The 26360-nt window shown below is 41.0% G+C and overlaps 2 protein-coding genes across 7 annotated transcripts in view; both read left to right on the plus strand.

The window, feature by feature from the left end:
* The window catches only part of DCLK2 (doublecortin like kinase 2), a 181644-nt gene that overhangs the window by 12336 nt on the left and 142948 nt on the right, over nucleotides 1-26360 (plus strand). For all 6 annotated transcript variants that reach the window (XR_006341132.1, XM_043902583.1, XM_043902584.1 and 3 more), the window contains exon 2: nucleotides 12079-12413. Coding sequence is in view for 5 of the 6 variants with exons in the window: in XM_043902583.1 (XP_043758518.1) it covers nucleotides 12079-12413 (335 nt within the window). In the remaining variant the exon portion in view is untranslated. The remainder of the gene's footprint in view (nucleotides 1-12078; nucleotides 12414-26360) is intronic.
* LOC122695655 (cytochrome c oxidase subunit 7C, mitochondrial-like) lies at nucleotides 6564-8282 on the plus strand. The gene is made up of 2 exons (XM_043905781.1): nucleotides 6564-6628; nucleotides 8073-8282. Exons 1-2 carry the CDS (start codon nucleotides 6564-6566, stop codon nucleotides 8278-8280), a joined length of 273 nt encoding a protein of 90 aa, XP_043761716.1. The 3' UTR covers nucleotides 8281-8282.

Here is a 26360-nt window from a genome sequence, read left to right on the forward strand (position 1 = left end):
ATGTAACCACTTTTTTTTTTTTGCCAAACATCTGGTTTCTTTATCTTTTAACCACTTGACTGAATTTTTTTGAGCTGTTCTCACTATCAATGTCTCGCTTAAAATTGGAGCCAAGTCTTCCTCTGAGATTAGTCGTGAAATCTTATGACTGGTGGACTGGGGAGACTCTGTGGAGGAAAGTTCACCTCTGTTCAGATGATGAGCCAATTGCAGGACTGACCCTGTGTCCATTATGCCCCAGTTTACTTACAGATTTTGTTAGATGGGCAAGTTTTTTTTTATTATTTATTTGTTTGACTTCACGGGTCTTAGTTCGGCGTGCAGACTTCTCTTTAGTTGTGGAACATGGATTCAGTAGTTGTGGTACACGAGCTTAGCTACCCCACGGCATGTGGGGTCTTAATTCCCTAACCAGAGGTTGAACCCATGTCCCCTGTGTTGGAAGGTGGATCCTTAACCACTGGGACTCCAGGGAGGTCCCCTAGATGGCCACATTTTGGTTTGAAGATCTCTTTCTCAGTATCCTTAAAACTGCAGCATTTCTCAAACTTCTTGCATTGTTGGGGTAATTAAAATTGAAAAAAAATGCAAAAACCTCGCAGCCAAGTTGCAGAAACCCAGCACTGCCTTAGTTCTTTTAAACACACTGTCACTTAAATATTTATTAAGGCAGATGTACCTGTGCATATAGGTCTTAGACACCAGTACAGCTAGACAAACAAATTGACAACCTAAAAGCCAACAAAACTGTATAACCGATAAAAATGCAAAACAGCCACGTAAAGCTCCAGATGCTATTTGCTGAAAGTAAATTGTAGCTCGCAGTGTGGTCATGGTGCTGAACCCTGGTCAGGCGTGCTGTGCTGAGTTTCATGCCGCGCGAGAGTCAGCTTTGCAGGACTCGTGAACCTTCATTCTCACAGCTAAGACTATGTCCTCTGGCCTTAACTCTGTGCATGGAGTAAGTCCTCTTCCTCCTCTTTACCTCCCAGCAGAATTACATGACATGATGCTAGAAGCGTGGAGGCTGTGGGCACAGAGTGGCCTGGCTGCGCTTGCTTTAGGAGTAGACCTTCAGCTGTCCCAGATAGGACGGTGTAAGCATTTTAAGTCTTATTGTCAAATTAAGTACAGAACTGGGAGTTCCCTGGTGGCCTAGATGTTAGGGTTCTGGGCTTTTACTGCCATGGCCCGGATTCAGTCCCTGGTCAGTGAATTGAAATCAAGTAAGCCATGTAGCTCTGCCAAGATAAATAAGTACAGAATTAAAATTGCCATGATGGGTGCTTGTGGCTTGTGGGGTATGGTTGGCTCAGGTTTGAGGAGCAAGAAGACAGATAATGGATCTGATCTGTGGGTTCCATCCTACCAGGAGATTGTTGTTGAGTTGCCAAGTTATGTCTGACTGTTTGCTGAGATTAGGCTTTTTTTTTTAATTTCCCAGCTTTAAGGCTTTTTGGTGAGTGGCATTTTTGTTTTTGCTTTTACATGATTTCTTTGGTCTTACGTTAACTTCTCCCAGGTTTCAATGCTGAAGCGTGGAGTGGTGCTCCTACTTCCTCCTAGGTATTCTGATGTGCGGTGTAGCTTTTCCACCCCTTCCTCAGTGGCGGGTATCACAGGCTGTACCCCTGGATGGCGCTTTAGGAGGTTGTCTTCAGCCATTTGCCTTCAGATGTCCTGAAGGAGCGCTGGTCTTGGAGGTGAAGACCATTTTGTGTCCTCAGCCCTGCGCTGCCGGAAGGACTATTATATTCATTTTGTGAAGGTAGCAGCAGTGGTCCAGCCTCCGGGCGAAAGCGGTGAGCGTTGTTCCGGTTCACGAAAGTTTAAATTCTGGGCACTGTGCGGTTTGGGTGGAAAACCCAATTAAGCTGTTTGCCGTGACAGGGTAGCAAGTCAGTCTTACTTTTTCTTACTCTGTATTTTTCTTAACCAGCTGGGTGTGGGAACTTATCTTTGGTGTGCTTTAGATGGAGATACTCACATTATTTCTGAGGAGGGCATGGTAGCCCACTCCAGGATTCTTGCCTGGAGAATCCCCATGGACAGAGGAGCCTGGAGGGTCGCAAAGAGGAAGACACGGCTGAGTGACGCAGCACAGCATGCACTTTGTTACCGCCCAGTAGGACAGTCTCACAAATGTTGTGCTTGACTAAGGACACCAAATCATCTTATAGATGCAACATACCCAAGTTTATTTTTCTTGGTTACATTCCTTTAGATGTAATTTTTTCCCTCAAGTTTGGAAGTTGGGAAAGAATTTAGGTTTCTAAGATTTTTTGGTGATATTGGACCTAAAGTGTCAGCCAGAGTTTGTTTTTCCTTTCCTCCCCTTTGTTACCATATTTAAATCTGTGCGTGGGGGCGGGGGGAGGTTTACTTTAAGCTTGATGAGTCCTTGCACTTTAGACTTGTAAACAAGTTTTCTTTTTCATCATGAAGTTTATTGCTTGCTTCTACTCCCAGAGTTAGGTATAGTCTCAGTGTCCAAGTTTTGTATATCTGAGTTTCTGCCATGAATGTCAAATAGTTTGTAAATATAGTTAATTAATGCTGTTAGATAGTTACTGTAAATATTTTAACAGAGGTGGATAGGAGACTTTCATAGTAACCGATAGGGCTAAAACATAGTGTTGTGAAACTTCCAACTGTGAATTTTCATTTAGCTATTTACAGTTTCCAACAGTAAGTGGCTCAGTGGTAAAGAATCTTCTTGCCAATGCAGGAGACATGGGTTTGATCCTTGGATCGGGAAGATCCCCTGGAGAAGGAACTGGCAACCCACTCCAGTATTCTTGCCTGGGAAATCCCTTGGACAGAGGAGCCTGGTGGGCCACAGTCCATGGGGTTGCAACGGAGTCAGACATGATTTAGCAACCAAACAATAGCAAGTTGACATTTTAAATGTCGAGGGGTTACTGTGATTTAGCTATTAAAATGTATTTCACATATAATTCACACAAAAACACATATGCACACATGTTCCATTGATTGAAAGACACATTGCATTTATTGGGGGCCTCCTTGATGGCTCAGACAGTGAAGAATCTGTCTGCAATGCAGGATACCCAGGTTCGATCCCTGGGTTAGGAAGATCCCCTGGAGAAGGAAACAGCAACCCTTCCAGTATTCTTGCCTGGAGAATTCCATGGACAGAGGAGCCTGGTGGGCTATAGTCCATAGGGTCACAAAGAGTCAGACGTTTCTGAGTAGGTAACACTTTCACTTACATTTATTGGACTAGAAATGTGTCACGGTCTGAAATGAACATTTCGGTGGGCACCAGGCAGCCCTCCCCACCTGCTTGGTTTCCTCTATGCCTTTGGTTGCCCTCTGAGGGGCTTTCATGACCTCAGAGTGTCTCGGACCACACACGGCATCCTTCAGGAGCCTGGCCTGAGCCTTTCACGGTCATTCCATGTCGACACCTACACCGTGCAAACGTTTAACCTAGAAGCAATGCAGATCCAAACGGCGAGATGGGCAGGTTTGCTCTGGAAGTATGCGCCTTCGTCAGGACTTTGACGAACGTGTTTCGGGTGCCTCCTATGTACCAGGTGCTGGGCTCGGAGTGGGGACTGTGAAGAAAGGGGTGTTGGTGTTTTCAGGGAGCTTCCAGTCTGAGCAGTGGCTTGTAACCAGATTGTGTTCAAAGTCAGCTGTGAAATTTGGAAGCCTTTGTCACATGCTCTGGTCACACGTTCCCGTGTTTCCGGTTCAGATGAACTGTGGTGAGGCCTGGGTATCTGGGTTCTTCAATAAAACCATCACACACAAAAGAAATTCTCCCCTGAGGACCAGCAGATGAGACAGATAAAGAATAAATGATTATGAGAGGTTAGCACAATGTAGACGCAGGATACAGTAAATACACTGAAGAGCAACATAATTTTTAAAATTTTGAAACTTATCTATAGAAAATTCATAAAACGTACATGTGTAGCCCAGTGAATTGTGACGAAGGGAACACCTTTGTGACTCCTATCGAGAAGTAGAGCTCTGGGAGTTCCCGGGCTGCCTCATGATTAGGGCTCTCTGCTTTCACTGCCGGGGCCCTGGTTCAGCCCCTCGTTAGGAAACTAAGACCCTGCAAGATGCATGGCCTGCAGAGAAAAAGCAGGAGGGTGTTGCCGGCGTCTGAAAGCGCTCCCTGTCCCTTCCTAGTTGCTGCTCTTCCCAAGTTACAGTAGTCCGGCTCCTGCTTCTCTGGGCTTTTACCACTGATGAGGGCATCCCTAACCAGTATAGTTCAATTTTATTTGTTTTGAGTTTAAAGAAATTAAATCCTACTGCATTCTATTCTTTTTTCGTCTTTTGCTCACTATTTGCAAAATTCGTCCAAATTGTTGTCTGTAGCTTGTTTGTTCATCACTGCACAGTAGTATATTATATGATCACACCACTGTCTGTTCTCTTGCTGGACATATGGGTTGATTGTCATCTTTGACTACTGAGCAACACTTCTGTAAACACGTGTGTGTGTGTGAACTCTGGTGCCCATATACACCAGTTTCTTTTCTTTTAAATTTACTTATTTTAATTGGAGGCTAATTACTGTACAATATTGTAGTGGTTTTTGGCCATGCATTGGACATGAATCCGCCATGGATGCACATGTGTCCCCATCCTGAGCCCCCCTCCCACCCTCCCCATCCCATCCCTCAGGATCATCCCAGTGCACCAGCCCTGAGCACCCTGTCTCATGCATACAACCTGGACTGGCGATCTGTTTCACATATGATAATATACATGTTTCAACGCTACCTTCTCAAATCATCCCACCCTTGCCTTCTCCCAAAGTCCAAAAGACTGTTCTTTACATCTGTGTCTCTTTTGCTGTCTGGCATATAAGGTCGTTACCATCTTTCTAAATTCCATATATATGCATTAGTATACTGTATTGGTGTTTTTCTTTCTGACTTACTTCACTCTGTATAATAGGCTCCAGTTTTATCCACCTCATTAGAACTGATTCAAATGCATTCTTTTTAATGGCTGCCATATACACCAGTTTCTTCAGGGAATTTTCCTGGGGTGGATACCTGTATGATGTGTACATTGTCAGCTTACCCATCCCTAGATAATGCCCACCTGTTTTTCCTCAGTGATTGAACCAGTTTAAAGTACATGGAAGTTCCAACAATATATCAAAATTCCTATTGCTTTACCTCCTTGCCAGGGGTGATGAATCTTGACTGGTCAGTAAAAAAAAGGTAAGGAGGGAGGAAGAAGAAGGCTATTTCCAGCATATGAGTGAGAATGAGAACAGGGTGTGGTGAGTTTGGGAGGAACGTGCATGCATCCTGGTGGGACAATACTTGGGAGCCTGGGTGGAAGTGGCGGGAGGTGAATGGAAGTGTGCTGAGGAGTTGGGCCTTTATTCTAACAGCAGCAATGCAGGCAAAAGACATCAGATCTACATTTTTCCAAGCTTGCTGACAGCTCTGTGGAGGCTGAGCTGGTGAGGCCTGCCACGTAACTCCTCTGATCCGGGGAGACCTGGAAGAGGGCAGGGTTGCAGGGGTGGGCTCCCGGGATGCTTCGGCCACAGTCAGCAGTATGGCCAAGTCTGCTAAATGTGGGCAGAGAAAAGAGAGGCAGGAGTCTGGGGTTTTGCCTGGGTGACTGTGTAAGTGGTGTTGCCTTAGGTTGGTGAATTCCACAAGTGAAGCATTGCAGGTCGAGTGGCAATGCTGAGGAGTGAGGTTAGCTTCAGACGTGGCGTTCGAGCTAACCACACTTACCCGGTAGAGATGGTTTGTAAGTGGCTTGAACTCGAGAGGGCTGGACTGGAGATGTCCTCGGCGTCCAGGTGGGGGTTGAAGCCGTCTGTGGGTGGATGCAGCTGCTCACAGGGTCTGAGGAGGATGGGGTGGACGGAGGGTGGGAAGGGAATTCTGACAAACCAACCAAGAAGGAGGGCCAAAGAAGTGAGGTAAGCCGGAAGAAATTAGATCGTGGAAGCTGAGGAAGAAAAGGATTTGCAGGAGACAACTCGTGACTGGTGTCCAGCGCCCTCAGAAGACATCAAGTGACATTGCAGCATGTGCCTTCCATGTGGCAGGAGAGAGATGCCTGGGGTCAGGGCGTGTCAGCCAGGGGGGCGCAGGACGCAGAGGTGATGCTGCAGGGGCTTAAGGGCAAAATGTGGGTGAGGAAGTGGGGAAAGCAGATGAGTACTGTCTAGCTGGGCACTGCGTGTGTTGGTTGCTCAGTTCTGTCCAACTATTTGTGACCCCGTGGACTATAGCCCACCAGGCTCCTCTGTCTATGGGATTTCTCAGGCAAAAATACTGGAGTGGGTTGCCATTCCCTTCTCCAGAGGATCTTCCCAACCCAGGGATCGAACCCAGGTCTCCCATTTTGCAGGCAGATTCTTTATCTTCTGAGCCACCAAGGGGTGAATGGAAACCAGAGTGCCTCGGGTAGGAATGGAAAGGAATGAAGAGGGGGAGGATTTGAGTGTGGTTAAGGTTGGAGGCACCTGTGTATAATCCTGGGTGAACAAAGAAGAACGTGCCTGACCTGAAACCTCAGCATGAGGGGCAGGAAGGATCCAAATGTTGGGCACGGGACTTGACGTTGAGTGGGAGGAGAGTGCCCTTGTCGCCGAGAAGGGAAGGAGGTGAGAGAACTGGCGCAGACTGAGGCATGTCTGTAGGAGGTGGAGCTGTTCAGAGAAGAATTTGGGAAGTTCCTAGCTTTTAATAGCCTCTTGCCTCCTAAAGACGAGACAGTTCATTTGGTTAAGTAAGGATGAAAGTTAATGGTTAGCAGGTACCCAGGTTACATTCCACAGCTGCTGACGGTCGGTCAGCCTGCTTAATGTGAAGTTATAGGGAGCATCTCTGAACAGATGTCAGTGGTAAGAAGCTGTAGTCACGCCTCTGGAGAGAGTCAGAAGTTGGAAATCTTTCTATTCCACACTGAGCTTGGAAACAGTTAGGGTGATGTGTAACCACCTCCTGATTCTGTCCATCCTTCTACATGGAAAACGAATCCTTTAAAAAAAAAAAAGGTTCATTGAGGTATAGTCAACTAACAGTATTAGTTTCAGGCATAAGAATAGTGATTGAATACTTTTACGGATTACACACCATACAATATTATCATAAAATGTTGGTTATATTCCTTGTGGTGTATCTCAGAGTCCTGTGACTTACTCTCTTTCTAACTGGTAGTTTGTAACTGTTAATCCTTTTCACCTATTTGCCACTTTCCCAACTCCTCTCCCCTCTGATGACCACTGGTTTGTTCTCTGCATACAAATCCTCTTCTGTATAGTGTTCTTGTGATCATAATTTATAACATGATTTCCCACCAGTGTGTTATGGTCAAAGAACTGTTATTAGAGCCAGAATATAAATATGTCTGAGTGTGTGTACATACCTCAGTTCTCTTCAGCTGAAGACCGCCAAGAGCACACCCAGATTTAGCAAGCTGAGTTTCCCGCTCACGGCAGGAAGCAGGACTGGACCCCACAGGAGTCCGCGGGGCAACTCAGGAGGAGGCGTGGCGGCTGTCACAGAGATTGGGCTTCGGGTGGGTCATTTCAGGGAGGATCTGAGGAAGCAGGGACTCATTCTGCACTGGGTGTCGTCAGGAGAAGGGCAGTTCTGTGACTCAGTGTCCTACTAAATGTTACAGTGAGGGCAGGCCAGGCTGAGGAAAGAGCGAGAGCTGGTGAGAGGCGGCGGTCGCTGAGTGAGCTTTTTGTGTCACTCGGCTTCATTTGACGGATATTCTGTGAAGTGATACCCACAGAGGAACACAGGCCGGACCATCTCAGACCAGACCCTGAGATCTAGCTGTGAATGTCAGGTCAACTCTGACCATCCTCAGGGATGGCTTTATTTTTGATACATCCATGTATGATATTTAGATATATACATAACACATTTATAGCTTTCATTTTAAATGAGATGTTTATTCCTTGTTTTGGTGAGTGCGTAATGTGTCTTGGTAAAAGTTTAAAAGATTCTCTGACAAGTTAGGGGAACAAGGTCCCCTAAGAAGTGCCTGGTTTGCAGCCACTGTTTCTCCGCCTTCAGTCCCTGCATCTTTCGCAGAGCTTCCAGCAGCGCTGTGCTGGGACAGAGCATCCAGAGGTCCACATCCTCTGTGGTCCGTAGGAGCTGCTATGAGGAGGGTCCAGGGAAGAATATACCACTTTCAGTGGAAAGCAAGTGGAGGTTACTAGCTATGATGGCTTGGTTCTTTGGGTTTGGATTTGCTATACCTTTCTTAATAGTAAGACATCAACTGCTTAAAAAATAATCAGTGAGACAGATAGAAAGAGGAGCATATTAAGAGGTGGAATCTCTTAAAAGGATCAAACCCTTGAACTCAGCATCCTAGATATGTTTGTAAATAAACTTACGGCATAAATCCTTAATGCCTCTTCTCTGCAATATGAAAATGAAACTGAAGTCGCTCAGTTGTGTCCACCTGTTTGCAACCCTGTGGTATGCAGCCTGCCAGGCTCCTCCATCCATGGGATTTTCCAGGCACGAATACTGGAGTGGCTTGCCATTTCCTTCTCCAGGGGATCTTCCCAACCCAGGGATTGAACCTGGGTCTCCCGCATTGCGCGCAGACTCTTCACTGTCTGAGCCACCAGGGATGATAATTGAGCATGTGTTTATTGTATTTTATTTGGGTAATATTGCATTATTACTTTCTTAATTAAATATGTGATTTAAAAGAAAAAAATTTCTCTCACAATGTAGCATTTTATCCATATACCAGGGTTCGTTACTTTAGGATATACTTTTCCAGTTGTGTCATTAGCATAAAATGCACTGCCTTTTGGAAAACTTGTGTTCTCTGGAGAACGTGTAGGAAACAGATTCTTTCACTGACCCAGGAGGGAAGTAGGTGGTGATGAGGGTGGAGAGGAGGGATGTTTTTAGGAATACTTAGAAGGTTAATGCGACATTGTACAGCAGTGATGCTCCAGTAAATTGCTTTTCTTGGTATTTATTTATCTTGGTTGTGAGGAGTCTTGGCTGCTCTGCACAGGCTCTCTCTAGCTGCGAGCAGCGGGGGCTCCTCTCTCTGTGATGCATGGCTTCTCGTCGTGGTGGCCTCCCCTGTTGCAGAGCACAGCCCTCAGGCAGCGGGCTCAGCAGTGTGGCCCTTGGGCTCTGGAGCGCTGGCTCCGTGACTGTGGCACACGGACTTAGTTGCCGTGTGGCATGTGGGATCTTCCCGGACTAGGGATCGAACCGGTGTCCCTTGCATTGCAGGGCAGATTCTTAACTACTGGAGCACCAGGGAAGCCCCAAATCTTTTTTTAAGAGAGACATATTTAGACGATAAAGCCAATGGAACTTGATATCAGAATATAGTTTGTAGGGGAATCCGTAAGGGTGAGGGATGACGCCTAGGTCTCTGGCTGAGGAGTTGAGTAGGAAGTGATGTTCCCCACCAGGTTGGAGAAAAGGGAGAAGTGACGCATTGGCAGGGGGCTAACGAATTTTAAACAGAAATCCCCACAGAAGCGTAAATCTAGTTGTTGGAAGACTGATTACTTCTCCTCAGTCTTGTAGTTGCCTGGTGTCTAACGAAGAATAAGGGTTTATTGTTGAATAGCAGGAACTGTAACTGCCTTAGGAACCAAAATGTTAAGTGCTTTTGTCCACATACTCTCTCCCTGTAGGCAGATCTGTGTAAGTGGCAGAAGTGTAGTCAGGAGACTGTTTGATGGAGGGGAGCCAGGGGAAGCTGGCTGAGGCGTCTTCGTGGCTGCTCTGTCAAGGCGTGACATCTGTCTGTAGGGACTTCTGTGTCCAGTACTCAGAAGCTCAGGGCTGACCTCCAGATCATGTCCTGAAACTTTGGGCTGAAATGTTGAGTGCCAAGGATGCCAGGGTGGGTTTGCCGTCATGGGGCACCTGTCACGTGAGCAGGCGCTCCCTGTGAACGGTGAGGAGGAAGTCTGGGCTAAGCAGAAGGGTGCTCTGTCAGCGGTTGTGTCTGCTGTGGGTGCAGAACAGGGTGAGCTCTGTTCAGCGGGCATTAGTCAGACCAGGTTCAGAACTTTACATATTTATTATAGAACTGATCCACAATTTTTTAATAGAAACATTATGAAGAGAGGAAGAGAGAGGAAGGAAGGAAAAATTTATCTGAAACCACACACCAAATTGAGAGACAGGCTTTCTTTACCTGTTTTCATTCTGGCATTCTGACCTCGTGTAAAGAGGCAAAAGGAAAATTTAACAGGCAGCTTTCCTGGTTGACGTGTCAGCTTTGCAGGGGCTAGCTAGTGCAAGCTATTAAGCTTGCACTTGTTTTGCCATGGTCATTTCTCTTAATGTGTGGAAAGACTCTCCCCTAGCTGATTTCTCTGGTCTTAAAAAAGAACAATCAGTTTTTCTTGCTGAGATTCCTTCTTTTATCTTCCAACTTAATATTTTGGATCAAACATGCAATTAAACTTTATCATAGGTAAAAATAGTAAGCTTTTCAATGTAAGAATGGTTTTCTCTATAAAATTAAAGCAGGATTGTAATGATTTATTTTAGCTCATGAATACATGTATATGATGTATAGTTCCATTTTACTAAATTTACACTTACTTTTTTTTTTTTACACTTACTTTTGAATTATGTGCCGTTTTCCCACATTGTGAAAAATTATAAACCTACCAAGATGGAAAATCTCTAAATGGTGATGGTTGGGCTAGATTTCAGAGTATTGGTGAAGAAGTAGCATTAAAGCCTGAGACTGGTTCCCTAACTTTTCGTGGGCAGTGGCCCAGTTAGACCTTTAAACAGAAGGCGCTGCTCCTCTTTTCAGATCCTTTTGTGTCTCATCTGTTACTGAACTATTCACATAACCTTTGGGAATCTTTGAGTTCTCCATTAATTAAGACTTCAAAACATTATGATAATAGTTAAAAATAGTATTTGCATTAACAGGTTTTCCTCAAGAATTCCCCTCTACTATTTTGGTTATTTTGTTTTTAGCATTTAAGGCTTGTATCATCTATTTAAAATGAGGCCATTATATTACATATGTGAAAAAAAGTGAATTATTTTTGAGTTAGAAGATACTTTAGAGAAAATCTTAGCATGTAATACTTTTATCTTTTATGCCAGAAAGTTGAGACTAAAAGAATTGGATGACTTCTAAGTTTCCTAAGAGAAAAATTGTGATTTTTTTCAATATATAATTTTGGAACTTAAAATTAATAAACATTTGGATCAGTTAACCAATTGAAAAATAACATAGTTGTTATATTTTTCTTGGTAAAAATTAAGCCAAGGGCTACATGAATAATGAACACATCATTTTAACTAATAATCCTTCCTCATTTAAGTAGACATTGAAAAGGTTATCTACTTAAACTAATGATTTTAAATTCATTCTTCCATTAAGAAAAAAATTCTTGCGGTATATTTCTTTGAGCTGACAAAACTCTTGCTTCATTTTTGTAGTTTCATTAATTGAGTAAATGATCATATAACTGAATATAATTTAGTCAGCTCTGTGAATTTTATAGTAATTTTTCTTTGAGGGCTGAAATACATAATTGGAAAGAGGAGGAAAACAGTTTTACTTCTTTATGTGAATATATTATCTTATGAGACAGTTATTTCTTCCAGAATGAGATATTAAAAATTAGTTAATGGACTTTTGTTAAGTAAGGAGTACCTTAGAATTCATCTGGTTCAACAACTTCCCTTTGTAGACAATGATGCTGAGAAGCAAAGTGTAGGAAATTCCCCGGTGGTCCAGTGGTTAGGACTCTGCATTTTCACTGCTGAGGGCGCAGGTTTGATCCCTGATCAGGGAACTAAGATCTCACAAGCCACTCCACTCAGGGTGACATGTGACCAGAAAAAAACTCACATCTTTAGTTTCTTTGTCCAGTGTGTTTCACTCACTCACACATTATGAATGGCATCACTCAAGATGCTATTAAAAAGAAAGGAGTGTGGGCAGAATGCGGAACCTGTTAAGTTGAAGAGTCACTCAGTGGACTTACAGCATTTGTGCTTCATAGAAAATGCTTCTACAGCGGGAATAATTACATTGATAAACCTGATTTTTTTTTTTTCATTTTAGGTGAGAGTTACGTGTGCGCATCAAATGAACCGTTTCGTAAAGTGGACTACACCAAAAACGTTAATCCGAACTGGTCTGTGAACATCAAGGGTGGGACCCCCCGAGCCTCGGCTCCCCCCTCCTCAGTGAAGAGTGAAGTGAAGGAAAGTAAAGATTTCATCAAGCCCAAATTAGTGACTGTGATTCGAAGTGGAGTGAAGCCTCGAAAAGCTGTGCGGATCCTCCTGAATAAGAAGACGGCTCACTCCTTCGAACAGGTCTTAACAGATATCACCGAAGCCATTAAGCTGGATTCAGGAGTGGTGAAGAGGCTCTGCACGCTGGACGGGAAGCAGGTAGGATGTTCTGGCCCCACATGCCCTAGCTTGCTTTTAAACCTCTCTGTACCACGGGAGTTACATAGTTAACTGTGTGACTGTCATCGTTCACTGGAAATGATCCTATTGTTCTTGTGAGGAGCGTGTGCGTGTTGTCTTTACCATGAAAAATGTAAGCAAGCGGCTTCCTTGTCTGTTTACCCAAGTATCTCAAAAGAGATGGAGAGAAATCTGTCATAAACTTTTTGAAATATAGTGTTACTGTTGTTTAGCAAAGTGATTCAGTTATACATATATATGTGTACACATTCTTTTTTAAATATTCTTTTCCATTATGGTGTAATCATAGGATATGAAATATAGTTCTCTGTGCTATGTAGCAGGACCTTTTTGTTTATCCATTCTGTATATAAAAGCTTCCATCTGCTACCCTCAACCTCCCACTCTGCCTCCCCCAGCCCCCTTCCCCTTGGCAACCACGAGTCCGTTCTCTGTGTCCATGACTCTGTTTCTGTTTCCTAGGTAGGTTCATCTGTGTCATATTTTAGATTCCACAAAAAGGTGATATCGTCTGGTATTTGTCTTTATTTTTCTGACTTCACTTTAGTATGATAATCTCTAATTGCATCCATGTTGCTGCACAGGGCATTATTTCCTCCTTTTTATGGCTCAGTAATATCCCATTGTGTGTATGTAGCACATCTTTATTCATTCATCTGTTGAGGGGCCTTTAGGCTGTTTCCATGTCTTGGCTGTTGTGAATAGTGCTGCTATGAACATGGGGGTGCATGTATCTTTTTGAATCATAGTTTTCTCTGTATATATGCCCAGGAGTGGCATTGCTGGATCATATGATAATTCTGTTTTTAGTTTTCTGAGGAACATCCATACTGTTTTCCATGGTAGTTGTACCAACCTAGAGTGAAATGTGAACTTCTGAGGGAAGAATGTAAGTTGAAAAGGCTGCTACATGAAATGAAATATTCTCTATTTAAGAATAAAAACACCTAATGACCAGTAGAGTCATTATGAGTTTGGGTAAATCACAGAAGTAAAAATAAAAGATCTTTAATGCTTTTAGGAAAGTCTTTCCTGCCTACTTATGTATAATACAGAAAATGCATTTCAAAGAATGTATTTTCATAGGAATGTCCATGTGAGTTTCATAGGGAACAGTGGATGTAATTAAGCAGCATTTCTGAAAAATCTACACAAATTACAGAGGAAGATGCAGGCTAAATTATAGTAACAATATACCAGGGAACCTAATATGCTAAAAAAAAGTTGAATAGATTGCAAGAATGCATGAATAGCAGATATACAAATATTGAGTTTCACAACAATCAGATTATCATTTCTAAAAGAAGCATGAGACTTCTAAAGTGTATTTTTTCCTAATTTCAGTAGTTAAGTTGTTTAGATTTACATTGTATTAAACATTTTAGTTTCCAGCATTCAATTTGTTATTTCATTCCATTTTACTTCTTCCCTCTAACATACTTAATTTATTTTGAGGTGTTTGGCTTGTGTAGTGCTGAGAATGAATAATAAAAAACACTGGAGTCATATCTTCTGTAAAAACACAGTTAGTTTCTAGCTTTCTAAGACCAGGTCTAGTTACTGGGCTGTTATCTTAAACATAAAATTGTATACAGTAGATTCTGAAAGTTCTAGTACGTGATAGTGAGCTTACAATGACTTTATTGATTAAAATTAATAGTGAGAAGGCATAACATTTCATAGCAGCCTGTCCCAAAATAGGTTCACAATATGAATGGAAACAGACACTTTACATTTTAAGTTAGTAGCACAGCACAACACAAAACACCTTAAGATTCATCTTGCAAGTAAGTAAAAAAAATAAAAAATTAGACCACAGGACAGAAAGGAGATTTGGTAAATCAAGTAGCTGATTGTTGGTGGACACATAGAAGACAAGAAGTGGGAAGACAGATGTTTAAGGTACCTAACAAAAGGAAAAATGAAAATCAAAGGTGCAGCAAATTAGAAAACATAAACAGTATAAACTGGAATTCAGTAAAGATTTTAAAAGCAGAAACCAATTTGGAAATCTCCAAATGAATGTTGTTCAGGGAAAATGTAAATAAACTATAGAAGTTGAACATCTAATTGAAATAGAAATCAATGAAATTTTAGTATTCAGAAAATTATCTTTGAAAAGACTCCAGATAGAAATATTTACATGTAAAAATGTTAAGTAGAACACAAGCAATGCAAATCACCAACTTATTAAAAACTGTTGTTATGAGTAGACTTATGACAGGAATTAAAGGACGGCTTACTATTAAGAAACCCTTTCATACATGCGATCTAGAGGAAAAAGCATAGTAGTACACACAGTCCCAAAAAAATGTCACAAAGGCATTGACAAAATACAGATGTATATTCTGTTAAAGATTCAGTAGTAAAATGGGGGATGAGTTCTTTAATACACTAAGAAAAGAAAAATTGTTACCAGAAACAAAAGCCCATGTCAGTTCAGTTCAGTTCAGTCACCCAGTCGTGTCCGACTTTTGCGACCTCGTGAACCGCAGCACGCCAGGCCTCCCTGTCAATCACCAACTCCCGGAGACCAAATCCATGTCCATTGAGTCAGTGATGCCATCCAACCATCTCCTCCTCTGTTGTCCCCTTCTCCTCCTGCCCTCAATCTTTCCCAGCATCAGGGTCTTTTCCAATGAGTCAGCTCTTCGCATCAGGTGGCCAAAGTATTGGAACTTCAGCTTCAACATCAGTCCTTCCAATGAACACCCAGGACTGATCTCCTTTAGGATGGACTGGTTTGATCTCCTTGCAGTCCAAGGGACTCTCAAGAGTCTTCTCCAACACCACAGTTCAAAAGCATCAATTCTTTGGTGCTCAGCTTTCTTTATAGTCCAACTCTCACATCCATACATGACTACTGGAAAAACCATAGCCTTAACTAGACAGACCTTTGTTGGCAAAGTAATGTCTCTGCTTTTCAATATGCTGTCTAGGTTGGTCATAACTTTCTTTCCAAGGAGTAAAGCGTCTTTTAATTTCATGGTTACAGTCACCATCTGCAGTGATTTTGGAGCCCCCAAAAATAAAGTCTGACACTGTTTCGACCGTTTCTCTGTCTATTTGCCATTAAGTGATGGGACTGAATGCCATTATCTTAGTTTTCTGAATGTTGAGTTTTAAGCCCAGTTTTTCACTCTCCTCTTTCACTTTCGTCAAGAGGCATTTTAGTTCTTCTTCACTTTCTGCCATAAGGGTGGTGTCATCTGCATATCTGAGGTTATTGATATTTCTCCCAGCAGTCTTGATTCCAGCTTGTGCTTCCTCCAGCCCAGCGTTTCTCATGATGTACTCTGCATATAAGTTAAATAAGCAGGGTGACAATATACAGCCTTGACGTACTCCTTTCCCAATTTGGAACCAGTCTGTTGTTCCATGTCCAGTTCTAACTGTTGCTTCCTGACCTGCATACAGCTTTCTCAAGAGGCAGGTCAGGTGGTCTGGTATTCCCACCTCTTGAAGAATTTTCCACAGTTTATTGTGATCCGCACAGTCAAAGACTTTGGCATAGTCAATAAAGCAGAAGTAGATGTTTTTCTGGAACTCTCTTTCTTTTTCGATGATCCAGCGGATGTCAGCAATTTGATCTCTGGTTCCTCTGCCTTTTCTAAAACCAGCTTGAACATCTGGAAGTTCATAGTTCACGTATTGTTAAAGCCTTTCTTGGAGAATTTTGAGTATTACTTTACTAGCGTGTGAGATGAGTGCAATTGTGAGGTAGTTTGAACATTCTTTGACATTTCTTTTCTTAGGGATTGAAATGAAAACTGACCTTTTCCAGTCCTGTGGCCACTGCCGAGTTTTCCAAATTTGCTGGCATATTGAGCACAGCACTTGCACAGTATCATCTTTTAGTGTTTGAAATAGCTCATCTGCAGATGGTGACTGCAGCCATGAAACCAAAAGGCACTTACTCCTTGGAAGAAAAGTTATGGCCAAACCAGACAGCATATTAAAAAGCTGAGACATTGCCAACAGAGGTTTGTCTAGTCAAGTAGTCATGTATGGATGTGAGAGTTGGACTATAAAGAAAGCTGAGCACCAAAGAATTGATGCTTTTGAACTGTGGTGTTGGAGAAGACTCTTGAGAGTCCCTTGGACTGCAAGGAGATCCAACCAGTCCATCCTAAAGGAGATCAGTCCTGGGTGTTCATTGGAAGGACTGATGTTGAAGCTGAAACTCCAATACTTTGGCCACCTGATGTGAAGAGCTGACTCATTTGAAAAGACCCTGATGCTGGGAGGGATTGAAGGTGAGAGGAGAAGGGGACAGTGGAGGGTGAGATATGTTGGATAGCATCACCAACTCAATGGACGTGAGTTTGAGTAAACTCTGGGAGTTGGTGATGGGGAGGGAAGCCTGGCATGCTGTAGTTCATGGGGTCGCAAAGAGTCGACACGACTGAGCAACTAAATTGAAACTATGGTGGAGGTAATGAGGATAATGGCGACCTCCCTCAAAAGATCCCATGTATGCACTGCTACAGTCCGTGCCCCCAACCCTGTAGCAGGCCACCACCGACCCACGCCTTCGCCGGAGGCTCCCCGACACCCACAGGCAAGTCTCCTGTGGGGTCACTGCTGCTTTCTCCTGGGTCCTGGTGCACAAGGTTCTGTTGTGCCCTCCAGGAGTGTATTTCCCAGTCCTGTGTAAGTCCTGGCAGCTCTGTGGTGTGGTTAATGGCGACTTCCTCCAAGAGGACTTATGCCACACCCACACCCAGAGCCCCTGTCCCTGCGGCAGACCACTGCCGACCCGGTCCTCCACAGGAGATGCTCACCGTTCTGTCTCAGTCTCTGTGGGGTCCCTGGGTCCCGGTGTGCACAAGGTTTGTTTGAGTCCTCTGAGCATCTCTGGTGGGAACGGGGTTTGATTCTAAACGTGAATTCGCCCCTCTTACTGTCTTGCTGGGGCTTCTCCTTTGCCTGTGGACATGGGGCATCTCCTCACAGCCACTCCAGTGCCTACTGTCTTACTGGGGTTTCTCTGACCTTGGACGTGGGGCATCTCCACACGGCCGGTCCAGTGAACCGCAGCTGCCGCTCCTGCCTTGGACGTGGGGTATCTCAAAAGCCCATGCATTGGTAAACAAACGAGTTACCGCAAGTGTTTCTATGACAGTCAGGTACTCGATGAGGATGCCTGATAGCACCTGGTTCTGTCAGGTTGATTTTCGTTCTTGTTCCGTCGCTCAGTCGTGTCCGACTCTTTGCAGCCCCATGGACTGGGGCACACCAGGCCTCCCTGTCCATCACCAACTCCTGGAGCTTGCTCAAACTCATGTCCACTGAGTTGGTGATGTCATTGAACCATCTCATCCTGTGTCATCCCCTTCTCCTCCTGTCTTCAATCTTCCCCAGCATCAGGGTCTTTTCTGAGTCAGTTCTTTGCATCAGGTGGCCAAAGTATTGGAGCTTCAGCATCAGTCCTTCCAAAAAATATTCAGGATTGATTTCCTTTAGGATTGACTGGTTTGAACTTGCAGTCCAAGGGACTCTCAAGAGTTTTCTCCAGCACTACAGTTTAAAAGCATCAGTTCTTTAGCGCTCAGCCTTCTTTATGGTTCAACTCTCATCAGCTCTCCTGATTTTTATGTATTGTTTAATTGCAGTTTCCTTAAGAATGTAAATGAGATTGTTTTGGAGTGAGGAGAGTGATACCTGACAAAGTGGTTTTAAAAGTTAATCTGGAAAAATAAGCAGGAAAATTTGGAAATAATGATTCATTGGCTGGCATGTTACCAGATATCAAATCCACATCCTCATAGCCTTACCAAGCTCCAGGTGTCTTGAACATACAGATGTCAAAATGAGACAAAAGAACAAGAGGATGATACGTCAGTCATTGGAATGGGAAAGGATTTTCTAAGTATGAAAGTAGTGGAAAAATTAATTACAAAGGGAAGGTTGATTGGTTAGGCATAACAATTTTAAATTTCTAGATGTCAAGCAAGGGTTATGTACATTTATGTTGAGTCATAGTAGTTTAATATGAAAAAACTAACATTACAATGGAACAGTGGATAAAGGGCCAAACAGACAATTTGAGAAGATAAGATTATACATTGTAAGCATAAAAAAGTTCAGTGTCACTAACAAAAATGTAAATTAAGGCAATGAGATACTATTATTAATATTTAAAGTTAATAGGTTTTTTAAAAAAAGAAAATGTTATTGTTTAATGTGCAGTGAATCAGCATTTCCAAAGAGTAGATGTGTACTCCATCTCATTATCTTTATGGAAAGCAATTTTTTTATATAACTTCAAAATATTTTTACTATTTGAACTAGTATATTAATTTCTAGGAATTTATCCTAAGTAACTGAAGGTACAAACATAATTGTGCATAAAAATTATCATGCTAGCAATCAGATCAAAAGATTGGAAATAATTTAAAATCTCTAAAGTAAAAAGCAGTTAAATGGCATCACCATAAGATTTATGTGTAGTAGATATTGAAAATTGTGGTAGGGGAATATTAAAAGCAAAAGAAAATGTTAAGTGGAAAAAGCAAGGAAAAAACACTGTAGTATGTTTTCAATTTTGTGTTAAGAAAAGTAGAGGAAGAATTTTTTTTAATGAATTCAGAAGGCAACAAAATTATAGTTACCATCAGAAATCCAGTATTTGCTGTTTTGATTTCCACTGCTTCTTCCTGTGTCTGCTTAGAAGCAGAAACTCAAGCAATGAGAAAGAAAATAAAGCTGATTTCATTCAGATCATAGAAATTAAAACATTGAGTTAATCATTGAAATTTTGGCATGTGGTTATAGAATGTAACATGTATCATTTTTGTCATTGTTCATGTCTTAAAAAGATTAAAACATTATTTCATATGTGCAAAGAAAAGAGAGGTTTTTAAACTTTGAAATAAGATGTTGATTTGGAAAAATTATAAATTTCATTTATGATAGACCCAGCTTTGAATATTATATTTTCAGATTGCCAGGTACCCTTAAAAACTGTAACCTTCTGGGCACGGATTCAACAATTGTACTGTAGGTGGACTTACTATTTAAAACATCAAGTCTGTCTTTTGGTTGGTTTATAAGTGTGAAGAGATTAAATTTTGCTTTGAAATAGCCTGAGAATTGTCTTGTGCTTAAGATTAATGCAAAGCTTTAAGTGGGCAATGTTCATTTTGATTTTTTTTTTCCATAAAATGAATTTTTCAAAACTATCTGCTCTCTAAAAACTCTCAAAAAAAGAACAGCTTTGCTTAGGCCATGAGAAAGGAACTAAGATGTGTTAATGAATTGTCTGTGCACAAGATTTTAGACTATCTGCCTTGACTTTAATGTTCTTTTTCCTGGTTACTTCCTACTCATGTTTTGTTCTCACTTTAATTAGCCTGGTCTTTCACACAAGGATAGAGGTTCAACAATTTGTAGGCAATTAATCAGTTCATCAACAACAGTCTAGTGATCCCATCTGGTACCTGTGATAGAGTTTTAAGGGGCCCTGGTTGTCTTTTATGGCTTGAAAGCTTTCTTAATGGGAGAGGTACCCATGTGTCATGTGCCTGTAAGCACTTATGTTGTGAAAACCATGTCTGTGAAGTTCTTTCCTTTCCTCTAAACCAGTGACGCTAGTAGTATAATCTTCCTAGTAGTAGTATCTTCCTGGTAGTATTGTCTCCATTTACAAGGTCTGACTTGGTTAGTCTGATGTATTTTATGTCTCTTTACACAATCACTTAAGATAAAATCACATTTTAGGATTTTGTCCATGAGAATGCTTGGGTTTTCTTTAGCATTAAGCTGTAGTGCTCAGCTGGGCACACTTCTGCCTTTCGAGGACTTTGCCGTGTCTGTGAGTTGTGCTTTGATGGTCTTGACTGGCATTTCATGGGTCGGTGCCAGAGCAAACTGCTGACCCTGCTGTGGTGAACAGGACGGCCCCAGAATAATTATTTGGGGTCCAAAATGTCGATAATGCTGAGATAGAAATCTGGGTGTAAAACAAGTGAAATGCTTCATAGGGAAATGATACTTATTAAAATATCAACTTTGTTATCATTTAGGCCACATGCTCTAAGTTCTGTTTATTTCAGACCTTATAGATGTTCTTATAACCTTTCAAAAAGTCCACTTTTTATGTAATTGAGGCAGGTGGGTTTGATTGTCACAGTTTGTGGTCTATTCTTCGGGATTTTGGACTGTTGGTCTTCACCGTGTGAGGCTGACATCCTGCTGGGTAGTGTAGTTTCACACGGAATTAAATAAAGATGTCCTGAGTCATTTTACCTGTATTTAAAGAGAAGCCTAAGACATCAGCATTTAATTTTGTAAAATCTCAACTATTTAATACTTAAAAGTGATGTCATAATTATCAGTTTTTAAAAAATATACAACCTAGGTGTTTGTAGATGGGATGACTAGAAAAAAGCATTTGTATAAATAGAAATCGTCACTATTTCCCTAAGCAGTTTTTTTTTTACCTTAAAATTAATTTAGATTAAATGCTTGAGTTTTATTTTTGTTCTTAAAAACAAAATCTTCTTGCACTTTTAAATTGTTTAGGAAGAGAAGGTCTACTTTTTAATTTTCTGAAAATCAAGAGTGCCTTTCTTAGAATAAACTGCAGCAGGGGAGAGTTCTTTTTTAAAAATGTCTTTATTCTGTTAAGGGACTGAAAGGTCCAAATATAGCTTTTGTCCACATGTGTAAAAAATTCTAGCTTTTAGCTTTCACAGAAACAGCAGAGTTTTAACGTAAAAGAAACATACTTAGTGGAACTTTGGCACAAGTTGATTCTTGTCATGGGCAGAGGCAAAACAGACTCAGAAATTGCTAGCAGTTGATGCTTTGGAGGTAAAATGCTTCCAGACTTTGGGACCAGTGCCAGCCTCAGGATGCCCATGTGCCATGGGGCCTCCGTGGGGAACAATGGCAACCCCTTGGAGTGTATCCATCTTACCAGCCATCTTAGAGTTTATGAAGGTTTCTATCCTCACTTTTTAAAAAGTTTTTTTCATGGGTACTATACTATGAATAATACTTCTTTTGTATCTTTTCTTTTTGCAGCAGCACATTTTTCTAGTGAAGATTCTTTTCTTTGCAATGACCCAGCCATATTTATTTAAAGCAATCTCTTCTCTAAAATTGCTGCAGAAAAATCAAATGGTTGAATATAAATGTTTTCTATAATTCATTTAATCCTGATAGTTTTTTCCCTTGAGGTTGATGAGGACAGTTTGGTTTTAATTCTCACACTGCTCCCAGGGCCTGCATTTCCTTTTGTAGATACTAGAAATCCAGACAACAGTGTTTTGTCCTCATAGATAAATTCACACTTCTGAACTATGCATAGCTAATCTATCTCAAGTCATGGAAAATTTATCCCAATCAGGAATCAATACACTATGAGTGACTAGTGGGTTTTTTCAGTACAGCTGGGGTCCAGGTAGAGAGAGGAAGAGAACGTTCATTTGTTGTTCAGTCCTTCATCTAAGCAGAAATATCTCTTACTTTAAGAAGAAGGGGAAAGCTTAATCTTTGTTTTTTATTTAACGAATCCTGTTTTTCAAAGAGTGATCTGAAAGGTGGGAAGAAAGAAAGGAGCATTTAGATATCCCTCTTCAAAGTTTGTGTTTTGCTATTCTGATATCCATGGTATATGCACTTTCCCCTGACCATAAACGATAGTTTCTCCCTTTTATGGGAAACTAGGAAAACACTGAAATTCGGTTAGTAATGACTGCGGTTGCAAATTAGGAGAAGAGATGCTTAAAAACAATTTTAGTTCTCAGTGACTTAACACAGTGTAAAATGTAGGTGAAATAAAAATGACATTACTGAAAAACCTTGTTTCCTTGTTTATTCCTTTGATGTCCAAGTTAGAGTAATGCGTAGAACATAAAGATAGTGTTAAATTAGTTTCACTTTTGTTATAAATGTAGTTTTCAGTGATTATAATAATCATTAAAATATATAATTTGTCACATGTATTGTGCAGTGCTTAGAGTAATAGCTTAATTAGCTAATAGATATAGCCAGTTGCTTACGATGTCAGGCATCACGTTATTCTTTGCAGCAGCCTTGAGAATTAGGTCTTGCAGTTTCTACTTGGCACTGGGCAAGCTGAAGTAAAGAGAAATCAAGTAACTTGCTCAGAATCATGCTGCAGGCGGCAGAAGTGGGGTTCATACCCAGAGAGTGTGGTCCTGGATTCCATACTTTTCACAGCTACACTGTACGCTCTCTGTGGTCAGGCTTTGGGAAAGGCTTCAGTGATATTAATAGTAATGAGGGACAGGACAAATAACTAATAAGTTAAGCAGCTTATGTAAAAAAGTTTTTTTAGGTTTTATCATTGGGTTTTTTAGGTTTTTTACCTGGGGTTTCTCTAAAATCTGTGTAATATGAGGTGGTGTGGTTAAATTATATTTTGAGTCAGTCAGTTCACTTGCTCACTTGTGTCCGACTCTTTGTGACCCCATGGACTGCAGCACGCCAGGCTTCTCTGTCCACCACCAACTCCCGGAGCTTGCTCAAACTCATATCCATCGAGTTGGTGATGCCATCCTATCATCTCATCCTCTGTCGTCCCCTTCTCCAGCCTTCAATCTTTCCCAGCATCAGGGTCTTTTCCAGTGACTCAGCTCTTCACATCAGGTGGCCAAAGTACTGGAGTTTCAGCTTTAGCATCAGTCCTTCCAATGAATACTCAGGACTGATTTCCTTTAGGATGAATTGATTTGGTCTCCTTGCAGTCCAAGGGACTCTCAAGAGTCTTCTCCGACACCACAGTTCAAAATCATCTGTTCCTTGGCGCTCAGCTTTCTTTATGGTCCAACTCTCACATCCATACATGACCACTGGAAAAACTATAGCCTTGACTATATGGACCTTTGTCAGCAAAGTAATGTGTCTGCTTTTTAATATTCTGTCTAGGTTGGTCATAGCTTTTCTTTCAAGGAGCAAGCATCTTTTAATTTCATGGCTGCAGTGACCATCTGCAGTGATTTTGGAGTCGAAGAAAATAAAGTCTGTCACTATTTCCATTGTTACATTTTGAGTAGGATCTGAAAAATGAAAAAAACAGGTGAAGGAGTGATTATATGCTTGAAAAAAAGATGCCTTAGGGTTATTTTATAGATTAAAAAAAATAAATGTGACATTGCAGAAATTTAGAAAATACAGGAAAAGCTAAATGTACAATCTTTCCACTTTAGCACTTTGTTTTCATAATCAAGTGTTTCTTTTTTGTAATAATCAAGTGTTTCTATCAATATTTTCATTTGTGCACGTTTCATTTAAGAGAAAACTATTCAGGTAAAATCAGTATATTTCTACTGGAAAATGCAAAAAAATTCAGGGAAATGCAAAGAATGAAAAGCTTTTTCCATATCTGCCCTGCTTCCCCAGTTTCACACTACTTCTTAAAAGGAACCATTTAATAACAGTTTTGTTAATGAGATTTATTTTTACTTTTCATGGTACAAAAAGGCTTTAATATAAATTTACACATAGTGTATTGCATCTAGTGGTTAGGAACACAGTGATAATTTTCAGACATAAGAACAATAATGGTGAACATTTATTGAGTACTTCCTGTAGTATACTTGATACATGTTATCTCATTTAATCCTCACAAAAATCATTGAGGTGGACACTATTTTATTACTTTTCTATCCCTGTAAAGCAGAGACATTACTCTGCTGACAAAGATCCATATAGTCAAAGCTATGGTTTTTTACAGTAGTCATGTATGGATGTGAGAGTTGGACTATAAAGAAAGCTGAGCGCCGAAGAATTGATGCTTTTGAACTGTGGTGTTGGAGAAGACTCTTGAGAGTCCTTTGGACTGCAAGGAGATCCAACCTGTCCATCCTAAAGGAGATCAGTCCTGGGTGTTCATTGGAAGGACTGATGCTGAAGCTGAAACTCCAATACTTTGGCCCCCTGATGCAAAGAATTGATGCACTGGAAAAGACCCTGATGCTGGGAAAGATTGAAGGCAGGAGAAGGGGACAACAGAGGATGAGATGGTTGGATGGCATCACTGACTCAATGGACATGAGTTTGAGCAAACTCCAGGAGTTGGTGATGAACAGCGAGGCCTGGTGTACTGCAGTCCATGGTGTTGCAAAGAGTTGGGCATGATTGAGCAACAGAACTAAACTGAATGGACGAGAACTGTCTCAAAGAGGTGATGTAACTTAATCAGGGTTGCAAAGCTCATTTAAATGCATATGTACACACAGTGTTTACATAACATGGTTTTTACATGTAATCATGTATCCTGCTTTTCTCGTTTGTCAGTCATACTCTTCCATGTTATATAATCGGCATATTGCATACTTAATGACTGAACCTAATGGTCAGTTGGCTCAATAGACTGTCATTGAGAGACAGTCTATTGTCTGGAGAGACTAACCTATTGGACATTTGGGTTTCCAGCTTCTCTTTATTTTTTTAAGTCCTGTGATTAACATTACTAGATCAGTTGATCAATTAGATCAATTCCTTTCTTTAGGATGCATTCCTAGAGGCATATTCCTAGAATGGATTTGTATGTATTTTGGGATACCAGAGATACAGTCAGAGCTGTCAACACAAAGTTGTTTAGTTGGCAACACTCCTGGTATATGCCCCAGTGTTTCTGAAGCTAGGAGAGACTTAAGATTGGATTAGATAGGACAGCCAGGCGAAGTGATTTCTTGCATGGAAAAATATACTTTATGCAAAATACCTGTTGTGTAAATCGAAGCCTATATGCATTCCTTTTACCACCATTGCTGCTTGCTCTTCTAGAGAGTAGTTTAAGGAGAAAAACCAGTTGACTGTGTTTATCAGCTGTGTATTCAAGGCAAGCGCCAACCAACCAGTGTTGAAGATGTTAAGCTTATTAGTAAGGAGAAACTATTTTTTTAAGCAAGTAGCCCACATTATGGTACCATGTCATCTTAATCTTGATCTAAAAACCTATCATTTCATTCAGTTTTTTGTTTGTTTGTTTGTTTTAAATAACCTTTGCCTAGATGCCAAAAGTTCCATGAACATATTTCTGGTATTTAGTGAAGTCAGGTAACTTTTAGCTTTATGATACTTTGACCCAGAGTTGAGTCAAGGATATTACTTGGAGTAGTTACTTTGTAAAGTTTACTGCTTTTGGTCATAGCTGACTCTTGGATTTGTTTTGTTGTTTTTGTATGCTATCTGAGTGTCTACTAATCACAATTTCTACCAATATATATAATATATAATAGTACTTTACAAGTTTTACTAGATTTTATGTAAAGGTCATGTATTCATCATGCCTATGGTAATAGCAAGGACAGGTGCAAAGTCAGCATGGTGTTTTAGAATTTACAATTGAGATAGGAAATTATTTAGTGTAGCTTTCTAATTTTATAGATGAGAAATCTTTCAGGGCTCATAATAGCTTTTGAAGACATGATGAAATCTGTGGTTTTTCTCTTCCAAGTAAAGCCTGACTCAAAATTTTATGTATGATCAGCTTGTTTGCAGTTTAAGAAACTCTTCTTTGGCCTGTTTTACTCTGATCCCTTTAGTTGGGGGAACTGTTAATTTTCAGCCTCAAAATCATTGATTTTCCTAGAGAGCAAAAGTTAAGTTTGACCATGGTCATCCACATTCTTAGAGTGCTATCTCACAGAAGAGGAATTTATTGGATCTAAACTAAAAATTACTTTATGAAGAAAAGTAGTGCCAGAGTCTATATTTGCTTTTTTAGTAATTCTGTGCAGTCTCCTGGATTTAAAAAGTTAACCTCTTGCATTTTGCTTAAGTAAGGAGGAGCACCACACTTCAAACAGTAAGACTAGCTTTCATGAATATTCGGTGTATGTGTATTTTTAGAACTTTTAATTGTAGTCTGATGCAGCTGCCAGACTCCCAGCAAAGTGTTAGAAAGCCCGTAGTCATTAGAGGTTC

Source organism: Cervus elaphus, chromosome 5 (assembly GCF_910594005.1).
Source record: "Cervus elaphus chromosome 5, mCerEla1.1, whole genome shotgun sequence".
Lineage (NCBI taxonomy): Eukaryota > Metazoa > Chordata > Mammalia > Artiodactyla > Cervidae > Cervus > Cervus elaphus.

Coding starts and splice junctions, on each gene's coding strand:
- LOC122695655 (XM_043905781.1), top strand. CDS start 6,564: ATGTTGGGCACGGGACTTGACGTTGAGTGGGAGGAGAGTGCCCTTGTC. Junction 6,629..8,072: donor GTCGCCGAGAAGGGAAGGAG/GTGAGAGAACTG, acceptor CATCTTTCGCAG/AGCTTCCAGCAGCGCTGTGC.